We start from the raw sequence: 13149 nt of genomic DNA on the forward strand, positions 1-13149 counted from the left end.
TCAAACTGACAAATCATGTTACACATACATGGGAATTAGAGCAAATAAATCCAGTATTCTGTTTTTCAGGTCTGGCCAACAAGAAAATTGGCAGGCTAGAGGATGCCCTTGACTGTTTTTACAAGCTGCATGCTATCTTAAGGAACAGTCCAGAAGTCATATACCAAATAGCAGACATGTATCCTTCCAGGATTTTTAACAAACATCTTAAGGATTAATCTAAGCGATACATTTTGCAGTCTTGGGGCTTTTATACCTCCCTGTTAATTTAATGTGATCACCTGTGAAATATTTCAGTAGTTAATGCTTTGAAAAAAGTTATCATTTTGCATAGATAATTGTCATAGCAATCCAAAATGAGTTAAACATTTTTAGGTCGTTGTGCATTTTATTGTGCTATTCTTAGCTGTAATTTTATTACCAAGTCAGTGTCTTCACATTGAAAAGTATGGGATAAAAGTACCCTGTCACTGAATGCCCATTTGAGTATCTTCAGATAGAAAGTATGGAATAAAAGTACTCTGTCACTAAATGCCCATTTGAGTATCTTCAGATAGAAAGTATGGAATAAATGTACCCTGTCACTAAATGCCCATTTGAGTATCTTCAGAGAGAAAGTATGGGATAAAAGTACCCTGTCACTAAATGCCCATTTGAGTATCTTCAGATAGAAAGTATGGAATAAAAGTACCCTGTCACGAAATGCCAATTTGAGTATCTTCAGATAGAAAGAATGGAAAAAATATACCCTGTCACTAAATGCCCATTTGAGTATCTTCAGAGAAAGTATGGGATAAAAGTACCCTGTCACTGAATGCCCATTTGAGTATCTTCAGATAGAAAGCATGGGATAAAAGTACCCTGTCACTAAATGCCCATTTGATTATCTTCAGATAGAAAGTATGAGATAAAAGTACCCTGTCACTGAATGCCCATTTGAGTATCTTCAGATAGAAAGTGTGGGATAAAAGTACCCTGTCACTAAATGCCCATTTGAGTATCTTCAGATAGAAAGTATGGAATAAAAGTACCCTGTCACGAAATGCCCATTTGAGTATCTTCAGATAGAAAGTATGGGATAAAAGTACCCTGTCACTAAATACCCATTTGATTATCTTCAGATAGAAAGTATGGGATAAAAGTACCCTGTCACTAAATGCCCATTTGAGTATCTTCACATAGAAAGTATCAGATAAAAGTACCCTGTCACTAAATACCCATTTGAGTATCTTCAGATAGAAAGTATGGAATAAAAAATGTACCCTGTCACTAAATGCCCATTTGAGTATCTTCAGATAGAAAGTATGGGATAAATGTACCCTGTCACTAAATGCCCCTTTAAGTAATAGTTGAATATACAAATTTGGCATATTTGCATAGGTCAAGACCATAGATGCCTTCTATAAAATACAGAAAGAAAAGGGTATTTATTGGTGTGTGCTTTTTGTTTCAGTATGATACAGTTTTTAAGATCATATCTATTTTCTGCAACAGAATGCCAAAAAAACTGATTTATTGCAGGTCCTAAATCACCTGTCTGCGTGGTTTCGAGTCTCGGACTCGGCCATTGTGGGTATGTGAGAAAGCTTGCCAGTAGCTTGTGGGTCAGTGGTTCTTTTCGGGGATTTCCCGGGTTCTTCCTCCACCATTAATACTGGCCGCCATGTATAGCCTATCGTTTGCTGAAAAATGGCGTTAAACCCTAGAACAACAACTCTAATTGTGCTTATTGTCTATGAATTTGGTTTTTTCATTATTCCCAAGTTACTGAGTGGTCATAAGTACTTGCCTTTACAGATCACTGACAGTTCACCTCTGTCCACATTGGTTCAAGTCTCGGGCTCAACAAATGTGGGTATTTGAAAAAGCTTGGCAGTGGCTTCCTGTGGGTTGTTGGATCTTCCCAGAGTTTTATTGAGTTCTTCCTCCACCAGATATACTGGCAGCCATGTATAGAATATCTTGTGGTGAAGAATGGCATTTGGCCAACAACAACAACTGTTTCATTATGTAATAATTACAAGTGTTTACAAAGCTTTTGTAACAGGTATTTCAAAATGTATAAGATGCTGCATGAACAGCCGTAGTGAATGAATGGAAATAGCAAATGAATGGCCACAATGAAGGAAAGGCCATAGAAATGGAGAAGTCAATCATGCCAAGTGTGTTACCAATTTTCTAGCTTCATGGCTTAAAAAATCCTGTAAAAATATGAAGTTCAGTTCTTATAATTAAAAATAGTTATAAAATAATAAAGAATCTCAAGAAAGAAATAATTGTATTTAAACCATTGATTACAAATACTGTAAAAGCATACAAGATGAGCACAGCAGTAATATCTATCTGAGGATATGCACTAATAGCTAATAGGATTTTTTTTCTTCATCAGGTGATTTAACCAATCAAAATGCCCTTTACAAAAGCTTGGTAAAATTGTGTAATTATTGTGAAGCCCCTATGGTGACCAACTGCAAAGAGGGGAATGTCATTATTGGTCTTTGTGCCTGGAGATCCTTGGATAGGGTCAAAGGTCAGGTGTACAGAAATATCAGTGACGGGTATTTTCAAATGATTTCTGACCAGAATTCATATATAATGCAATAGCAAGAAGACGCATTCATGTTAGTGACCGATTTTATTACCTTTTTATATATAAAAAGTATGATTACTTCAAAGTCCATTGTCCTTACTTATGTTGTTGTTGTTGTAGGGTTTAACGCCATTTTTCAGCACATGATAGGCTATACATGGCAGCCAGTATTAACGGTGGAGGAAGAACACCAGAAAGAACCACTGACCCTCGAGAAGCTATATATATATAGCCCAAGAAATTCAAGATAGCATCTTTTAAATGATTTTTAAAGGCCCATTAAAGGATTAGGGAAATTTGAATTTCACATTGTGTTATCGGATGGTCTTATTCAGTCCAGAAACAAATGTATATGTTGAGATTAGCGAAGAATGACCTGGTATAGGTGGTAATTAATACGCAATCAAACCAGCCGTAGTTAGTCACTTGCATATAAAAAGCAGCAGTATATAAAGACATAGTTTATGAAGTTTAGACATATTGCATAGCTACCTGTACATAAAGACCTTTGCACATATAGACCACCTCTAAATGCTTCCAGGGGTGTAATTTATACAAACATTTACCATATATGCTCACTTATAAGTCTGGACAAACTGCATAGACCCAGATCTAAAGTTGTGCATTGTGCAAGCAGATATGAATATTTGCAATTTGTTAGGTATATTCATCAGTAGAACAAACAGGATTGACCCAGATCTGCTGGCACATCATGTGATGGCAGATTAGGGTCTGTGTTGTTTACAGTCGGACTCGGATTGTGAGTGCATACAGTACTCCACTTTACATTATTGTCTTTTATTTGGACATTTTCTTTAACCAAATCAAGACATGATCAGTTAGAAGACACAGCCCAAGCTACAGAATGGTGAGTACACTTACCATGTGACAGATTAATGCTTTGATACTGTAGTAAAACAGTGCCATAAATTTACCACTTTAGCTCTTTTGCTTGTGTATTTTTAATATGTAGATAGTTACTTTATATTGGAAAATGTGACTTTTTTTCTTTTAATGAATACAGTACACTTGTAAAAACTAAACATAAATCCAGGAAGGATTGGAAGGAAATGTTACTTTAACATTTTCTTTTTATATCTCAGACTGATCTTCTGGGGATAAAATTGACTGGATTTATACTGTTCTTCAAAGTACTAGCAAACACAGTATTTTATACAAGTTTTGAAAATCATGAATATGTAAATTCTGTGAAAGTAAAAATAAATAATCCTCAGCAAAATTCCTGATGTCACAGTACATCATTTTAGCCAGAACCTAAGAATCACAGTTGCAATTTAATCCCTGTGCAGTGAGTAAAAGAAATTAAATTTAGGAGCCTTCCAATCTGTTTCTTCCAATCCATTTTACTCTATACTTGTATACTGTTTTTTAACCAACATTGTTTTTACATGATTGGCATTTTTAACGATAACTGCCATTTCAACTCATTTAGATATTTAGCTATGAAATTTTAGAATTTTCTTTTTTCCTTTTTCATTGGATTAGTTTTTGCCCATTAACTGAGCCAGTATCGCTACACATACCCCCCCTTAACTATTTCTGTTCATGCTTTCAGGTTTATGCAGCTAATAGGTGTTGCTCCAACTGATACATCAGTTCTTGCAAGGATGGGAGAATTATATGACAATGAAGGGGACAAATCTCAGGCATTCCAGTATTATTATGATGTAAGCCTTGTATCTTTATTTATTATGTGACAAGACATAACTATCAGTCATAATTTAATATCATGACATTTTTAAGAATTTAGATGTTGGATTCTTGATTATTTGTTTAAATTGATATTTGTGAGCTTTAATCTTTAATTAAAATCCATGCCAGCACTCCTCACCTAATGCTTAACAATGTTTAAGACATTTAATTTTCTAAATATTATTTCAAATAGTTATGATTTTTTTTTCATTTGTAAAAGTTTCTATTTAGGGTGGAGGTATACAGACATAAAAATTGTACTAAATACCAGTATGAGTTTTTTTAAATGAATTTATTTATTCAACCTGAGAGTTGCCAAAACATCTGAACACACCAAAAAAAGCCATGATGCCCAAAGCTATACAATTTTAAAAGGAACTTAGAGCCTCATACTCCCTTGTAATTGAATCAATTTATATGTATAATAACAAAACGACATCTGTCTAGAAAGTTGTCTAAATTAGATTCATTCATGGTTATTAACCATTTATACTCGCTTATAAGTCGTCCAACTGCACACACATGAACCCAGAACTGATCTCACATTATGCACTCTCAGACCTGGGTCTGTGCAGTTTATTAGGAATATTTAGTGGAACAAACAAATAGACTTGGATCTGGCAGCAGCACATTATGCAGTGGAAAATTAAGGTCTATGTTGTTTGCAGTTATACCTGACTTATAAGCAAGTGTAAGTAGTACATTATTTAACATAATACTCCCACATGCCTTAATAAACATAATCCCTTTTATTTGCTCAAAACTGGCACATAAATATCCCTTGCTTAATGGTAATTTCTTGACCCCAGCTTGCCTCATGCGAGAGAAGCAGTGGCTAAGTCCTGTCTAGAAAATCATGATTTTTTCCAGCCCACCATGGTTTACGCCATATGTGGCAATTACTTTGGCACTGTTCTTTTGTCTATCGGTATAAATTGACTTTGATGTTAAAATTTTTTGCTTTTATTTAAATACCTTTATATCCCACTCATATTTGAAATGCATTTATTTTTATCTAGGTAAATATTTTCTTGTTCTTGGAATGTACCACACTATGTCTGACTTCTCACTACTTAATTTAATAGGATAACTCAATCAAAAAAATTATGAATCATACATACGGTTACAATTAATGGTTTATATTATGCACAGGGTTAAATTTAACAGAAAAGTTAATCCCATCATTTGCGGTATGGAATTATGTTATTTAATGAAGAATCAAGGAATGTTTATGTCGGTGTAAATCAGTTTCATTTAACCATTCAGTATGTACCAGATGCTTTGGATATCTAGTTAAGTGAAATTACCATAGCATTCAATATGTACCAGGTGCAGTGGGTATCTAGCTCAGTGTAATCACCACAGCATTCAGTATGTACCAGATGTTGTGGGTATCTAATTCAGTACAATTATCACAACATTCAGTATGTACCAGATGCTGTGGGTATATAGTTCAGTACAATTATCACAGCATTCAGTATGTACCATATGCTTAGGGAATCGCTAGGTCACTATAATTCTCACAACATTCAGTATGTACCATACGCTGTATCTCTAGGTCACTATAATTCTCACAACATTCAGTATGTACCATATGCTGTATCTCTAGGTCACTATAATTCTCACAACATTCAGTATGTACCATATGCTGTGAGTATCTCTAGGTCACTATAATTATCACAGCATTCAGTATGTACCATGTGCTGTGGGTATCTTCAGGTCACTATAATTATCACAGCATTCAGTATGTACCATATGCTGTAGGTATCTATAGGTCACTATAATTATCACAGCATTCAATATGTACCATATGCTGTGAGTATCTCTAGGTCATTATAATTATCACAGCATTCAGTATGTAACATGTGCTGTATCTCTAGGTCACTATAATTATCACAGCATTCAGTACGTACCATGTGCTGTGGATATTTATCTCCTTGTGATTACCACAGCATTCAGTATGTACCATGTGCTGTGGATATTTATCTCTGTGATTACCACAGCAAACAGGTATGAAACTATTTGTTCAGTGTTAAAGTTCAGTTTAGAAAGCAAAATGAGCACCAAATAAATGACATCGAAACATTAACCAGTCAGATTTTCTTCAAACTAAGTCAACAAAAAATGGAATTTAAGGTACTTTCATCTCCATTCAAGTGTAGATATTGGATAATTTGCTTGTCAAAACATGGACAAGGCAAATGGACAAAATTTTGGCTAAAGATATGCAAAATAAGTTTGACTTAAAACACAATAAAATCACTAGTAGCACTGATAGATACTATTTTTCTTTTTAACCATATGATAGGAAAAGTGTCCAAGATGTTTGCAGTTTTCACTGACATTTAACCAGCACCATATAATATACGTGCCAGAAAGTGAAATGATAGTGAGTTACCTCCATTCATGAGGACAACACTATTGCCTAAATGCCAAATTCATGAGGACAACACTATTGCCTAAATGCCAAATTCATGAGGACAACACTATTGCCTAAATGCCACCTGGACAGAAGTATGCTTTGATTGATGCATCACATTCCATCTAGAGTGCATTTGCTGTAATTTTTGTCTACAATGGCTTTAGTGCAGTATGTATTGATTTTGCCAAATACATACAAGGAAAAACTTGAGAATTCTTTACTTGCAGTAATGAAATACAGGTTCATGATGTTACAAGGTCGAATGCAGCACACATAACAATATACCAGTGACATCACAATATAGTGTGTTTGCTTTGCCATTCATATTCTGGTTCATTTTCACTTGTTTCTTATTGGATTTCAATTTGTGCAACGAAAAAAAAGATATTATCCAGTCAATGTGATTGTGTGTTAATACTTGAAGACAATGTACAAAGAATTAGATGACCCAGAGGTCAAAACAAACCTTATTATAGGAAAACAGTCTGAAAGAGTATGAGCTCTGAGGAATGTTCGAACGTACATATGAAAGGAGCATTGTTTATATCTTCATTGTGTGATGAGCTTAAACGTCATGAAATTTAAATTCTTAAGTGCATCAGTGCATGTATTATGAATACCATACATTTATCCTTATATTAAAGTTTTATCATTTTGAGCATTACGTTACTTTTGTGTTTAGAGAGTTTCATATCTACTGGACTTGGTATTAAACTGGATTATATCAAAATTCCTAAATATACAGATGAATTATGTTATCATGATTTTATTCTTTGTTTATTTACAGTCCTACAGATATTTCCCATCCAATATACCAGTAATTGAGTGGCTAGGTGCCTATTACATTGACTCCAAATTTTGTGAAAAAGCAATCCATTATTTTGAGAGAGCAGCCATAGTACAGTAAGTATTTCAGTCTCTGTACAGACATTTAAAGGATATCTTTTAGTGAGGGAAAATGTTCTTATTGATGCTGATTGCAGGTAAACCCAATTGTAACACAATGATGAGGGTCCTTAAAATGAAGTTTATGTAGGATAATTCTGTATAATATGATGATCCTAACTAATATTCAGTGTCACAATGGGAGGGGGTTATAGATATCAGTTTAACTTGCTTGTATTGTGTTTTAAGCACTGTCTTTTGTTTTGTCTGTTCTAAGGAATAAATTTGGTCAACAGCAGGTATCAGATTAATTGACAGACAGCAATTATTTCCATTGTTTGTGATCCAAAGACATGCGGATTGAATGTCAATGTAGCGCATGGTTAGACAGCATGAGCATTGACTGGTCCAAATTTACAGTAGAGCTAGTCAAACGAAAAGCTTCCTGAATGAGTATCCAGATACACAGAATAAGTCAGTATCTGTTTTGATTTGCTCTTTATGAAGTGTGCAAGTTTCCAAGAACTTAGAATAAGTCAATATCTGTTTTGATTTGCTCTTTATGAAGTGTGCAAGTTTCCAAGAATTTAGAATAAGTCAATATCTGTTTTGATTTGCTCTTTATGAAGTGTGCAAGTTTTCAAGAATTTGGAATAGGTCAATTCATTCTGTGAACATTAGCCATTATCACTCTACTTTGACACCCATGTTGCATTTCCTGTTGAGCAATAACTGTTCAGTGTCACATGTCCTTTACGACACAAAAAATAGATCACATTTTGAAAAAGTTATTTTGTTCTGTGGTTAATGAGACTTTTGCTCAATAAGCATAGTTAAAATTATATGATAGCAGTTGTAATTTTTCTGAGGTTAAATTCAGCATTACAGAATTGACTAGTTCCCTGTCCCAGTATTTTTGCTATATGACCTAAGCTAATGTTGGCACCAGGACTCATTACAAGTCTGTTTTAAACAGCTGTATTGTTGAAGGAAGATCATCTTCATCAGTGAAGATAATAAAACAAGTGGTCATTGTTATATGAAGTAACTAATTCAGGAACCTTTATTTGCTCTCCCTAATTTAGTATTTTTTTGTCATTTTTCTAGTGTTTTGTTGACTGTAACAGCCATTGTTTGATGAAAGTCACAGAGCTAATTTCATTTCCTCATAATCAGTGTAAAATTGGGGATTAAAAATGGCCCAAGCTCAGTTAAAATTTGCCTTTGCTGTGTACATAATAACTGCTCAGAATATTATTTATAATGTACATATGTTTCTCCTCCTTTACTGAAGAGTTGCTGATGACCTTTGTGTCTACATTACAGATATTTTGATTATTGGTGCAATCAGGACATCAAACAAATAAAAAAAAAAGATGATTTTACCATGTTAGATCCAATTTCATGTTATAATGAAGTTTGTTACAGTGGAGTTGCCCTCTAATATTTTTCATGAATATACAAGGGTAACCTACCCACATTATATTGTGCTAACAGTGTTGTGCCTTTAACCTAGGTCTGGTCTACCTGGTTTGTAATATGTGTACCAGAATTATCATGGGATTAACATGGTGTTTTGGGCCAGTTATAAATTGATTCAGTGCCCTATCTAGTCTGTTTTTGTCACTTTGATTACATTGGATTACACATACATATTACGGGGATGATTTTGCATCTGATCAGTTAACATTGTTACCACTGGAGACAATATTTTTTATTTGATTTCATTTAAACTTGGAATATATTCTCAGGTTCATGTGACTGCACTGGTTTCTTGAGTTCTTCATCATCTTCATTTGCCAAACTTTCTGGATGGCTTAAAGTTGCTTTGTAAAGAAGAACCCTATTGACTGAGTAGTCAAAAGGTCAAAGGTTCATGTGACTGAAAATAAATGAAAAAACTATTCCCATATAAAAACATTACTTCTAAATGACATATCTGAACCAAACTCTGTGGATGACTTGCACTTATGGTAAGAAAAAGGTGATTGATTTTGGGTTAAAGATCAAGGTCTTTGGCTAAAATATAAAAATTTTATTTCCACACAACAGCATTAGTTTTATATCATGGACCTGTCCCAAACTTTGTGAATAGTTTGCACTTAGGATAAGGAGAAACCTATTAATTTTGGGGTCAAAAGGACAAAGGTTAGAGTCCTTCTGATGGAAAGAAAACAAATGAGCATAGTGCAATTGTTACCTAATTACTCCCAATGTTAACAAAAGTTCTCAGACTTTATTTACTTTGTGAGTGATTAGGTAACATTGTACACTTCAGTGAATACCCAATTCATGGACATTTACTATGTGAGTGATTAGGTAAAAATATACACTGTGGTAAATATCCAACTAAGATAATTTAACCCTGTAAGAATTGTTTTAATTTGCATGCTGTTATATTGATTTTGAAAACATGTATTGAACTTTTTGTTAGGTTTCAAATTATTAGATTTGCAGTAGGAGCACTGCATGTTTGTTTTTCAAAATCAAATTATTTTTTTTTAAATTTGCAGACCCAGCCAGGTAAAGTGGCATTTAATGATAGCCAGCTGTCACCGCAGAAGTGGGAGCTATAATCAGGCATTGGATACATACAAATATATCCACAGGAAATTCCCAGACAATGTGGAATGTAATTATTTTTCTTTATAATCCTTAAATAATATAGTATGAACAAAATATACATAGATGCATATGTAAAACTGGACTCATTCATTTATATTGTGATACAGACTCCTTGTAAGATTTAAGGTTATATGTTGGCCTTAATTTTGTTTGTACTTTATAAATGCTGAAAATAGGACAGTGACATTATTTATTTTACCTTATGTGGCAAAACATTGCCACATTCCACATTATTTTTTATGTTTAAAATTGATCAATTTTCAGTTTTCGCTGTTTGCTATTGAATATTCAAAACTATAAACAGTCACAGAATGTAAGAGATAGTCATGTGATGTCATTTTCCTACATTGAAAATGGAAAGTAACATTTTGCATGCACAGTATGGCAGGGTATGGACAAATCCAGTCATCATTCTTGGAGTTGGAAGATTCATTGACATTAGCTTGACCCATTCTAACATCTGTTGGATTTGGGATTTTGGGCATGTAATCCTTTCAAAAATGAGATGTGTTTGTATGTTAGGAAATTTTGGTGTCAAAGCAAGCTCATGTATATCTGATAAAGAGACTTTCTGCAAGGAAAAAGCAGATCATGATATTGTCCATTCACCTTTATGCACATCGATTTTGTTTTTAAAATAGAATTTTTGATCAATCGGCATTGTTGGTTCAGCTTCTAAACAGTAAGGGCAATAATCCATGCAATTTTGTCACTGCCAAACAAAATTATTGATTTCATCAAATTCTCCAGCTCTGTGTGATTCCTGTGAATAAATAAATGTTTAAAAGGTGAATATTTGTAACTTTTCCTGTTGGGCATAGAAAGGCACGTGTAAGCACCCTATCATGTCAGAAACTGAAGCTTCAAGTAGGAGGATTATTAAATTCTGATCTTGTCATTATTATACGACAAATGATTTTAACAGCATGCATCTAATGAGTTTCAAAAACAGTGAGGAAAAAAAGAACGTTTTCCAGAGGAAGTATTCACCCACCTCCATCTTTTACATTTATTAGAGAAAGACCTTGTTTGTACACAAGAGATATATTAAGATTAATAATTACAGACTATTGAGATTTATGAGTGCCTTAACATTTCTTTTTTAAGAACAAGGTAAGGAATCTGATGCAGTACCTCCCCTCTTGTCTGATTTTGTTGTAATCTTTGTGATTTTTCAGCTTGCAACTTGTTAGACCTGCCAAACCTTATTAATTTATCATAAGGTTAATCATAAAAGCATACAATTACAAACTTGCAGAACAATAGCAGAACTTTTGAAAATATGGTTGTTGCAGTAAAATCTGAATATCAGCTTGACCAGGTTTAGTTTGGTTCCAGGTTTTCACATTAGACTCAGTGGAATTGTCTTGGAAACCAGACTAACTACAAGGGAAATGCCTCAAATGCTTTAATCAACCTATGTTGATCTTGCAGAATGCCAGCATAATCAAGGTTTTGCTTTTAGGTTATAGCATACTCTGCAAATATCATCCAGGAAATGCAAAGATGTTGAATGGGAAGTGGACAATCAGTCTTCCAAAATGCCAAACAGTTGGCACTGACTTATCAAAAACAATATTCAAGTACTTGGCCATGCTTCAGAGAAAAGCAGGAAAAGCAATGGCTTTATTTATTGGATATCATGTAATATCGATTTGAGTTTTGCTTTTGGTGGGTGAGATGGTTATTCTTGCCATGAGATTAAATTTTTTAAAAAGAAAGATTACATCATGTTGAGGGATCTTGCAAATGGTAGTTGGTTTGCATGGGGTTCGGAACTGCATTTTCTGAAACTGAACAGAAGGTAATTAATGATGTCAAAAGTTTAGGAAAAGTTAACTGGTTACTCCTGTTAATCAGTTACCTGGGTACCTGATGAAAGTGAAATTATATTCAATGTGAACCTGAACTGCATTTTTATAAGTTCTTACATTCCAAATACCCATGCACCCCAGAGGTATCAGCATGATTATTACTAATATTAGTGGCAAAAAAGTGCAATCTGAGCATAAAAAGAATAATCTGTATATTACGTGCCACAATTATGGAAAATCTTATGAAAAATTTGCATATAATTTTGCTTATTACCTGGTTCTGCGGTTAAAAGTCTTGTCACACATTGGCTAAATCCATGTTGATTAGTATGAGAATACACACACAAACAAAATAAATTATTTTTACACAACATTCACTTTAACTAGTCTACATTTAACTTTAGCTGAAAGGTCATAAAGTCCACAAATTCTGAATGCTGTATTACATCATTGTCAAATTCTTCTTTCAAAATTTGTAAATCACTATTGATTTTTCCTTTTACTGATGCAACTTGTTCTTCAGTTTCACAAAATCACTCTCCTAAAGCATGTTTTAGTCACATTACATCCACGTGTCACTTAATATTTGGCACCATTTTTTTTTTCTTCCAATCTGCTACTTAAGTGTATATCAAGCTATAATGACTCTGTGACATGGTTTCAAATTCAAGAAACCCATCTGTTTCCTTGGAAATGTGTCAAGTACAGTTACTATAAATAGAATATAAGGAAAGTGTTTGATGTACATAGCCCAATGGTTGCACACATTAAAAATATAAGATCAGTAGATGGAGGTCCACAATGGATAAATGCGCATCAGCCAAGAGTCATTCAGCATGAGCCTCAGATTGTACTCATTATTCTCTGTCCTCACTTACTCCTTACGTTGCCAGATATAATCTTTGACCTGAACTTGGAAACAAGTTTTTTGGGGTGGGTGGGAGGTTCGAGTTTTTTTTAATGCATGAACTAAACAGGTACCCTATAGCAGGTTCATTACCTGGGTAATTATGAACGGGTGACTACAATGTACCCATTGACACTTTTAGAGGTAATCAAGATGAAATGTACTTTATGAACTTTTAAGTTGAACATAATGA

General features: G+C 33.9%; 1 protein-coding gene across 1 annotated transcript in view; it reads left to right on the forward strand.

The window, feature by feature from the left end:
- LOC149797191 (intraflagellar transport protein 88 homolog) overlaps window positions 1–13149 on the forward strand; it is an 81527-nt gene that overhangs the window by 56145 nt on the left and 12233 nt on the right. Inside the window, exons 17-21 of the mRNA XM_089961871.1 lie at window positions 70–178; window positions 3420–3458; window positions 4167–4278; window positions 7513–7628; window positions 10124–10242. Coding sequence (XP_089817997.1) covers window positions 70–178; window positions 3420–3458; window positions 4167–4278; window positions 7513–7628; window positions 10124–10242 — 495 coding nt within the window. The remainder of the gene's footprint in view (window positions 1–69; window positions 179–3419; window positions 3459–4166; window positions 4279–7512; window positions 7629–10123; window positions 10243–13149) is intronic.

This window comes from Sinohyriopsis cumingii, chromosome 6, assembly GCF_028554795.1.
Source record: "Sinohyriopsis cumingii isolate HCF-2022 chromosome 6, ASM2855479v2, whole genome shotgun sequence".
NCBI lineage: Eukaryota > Metazoa > Mollusca > Bivalvia > Unionida > Unionidae > Sinohyriopsis > Sinohyriopsis cumingii.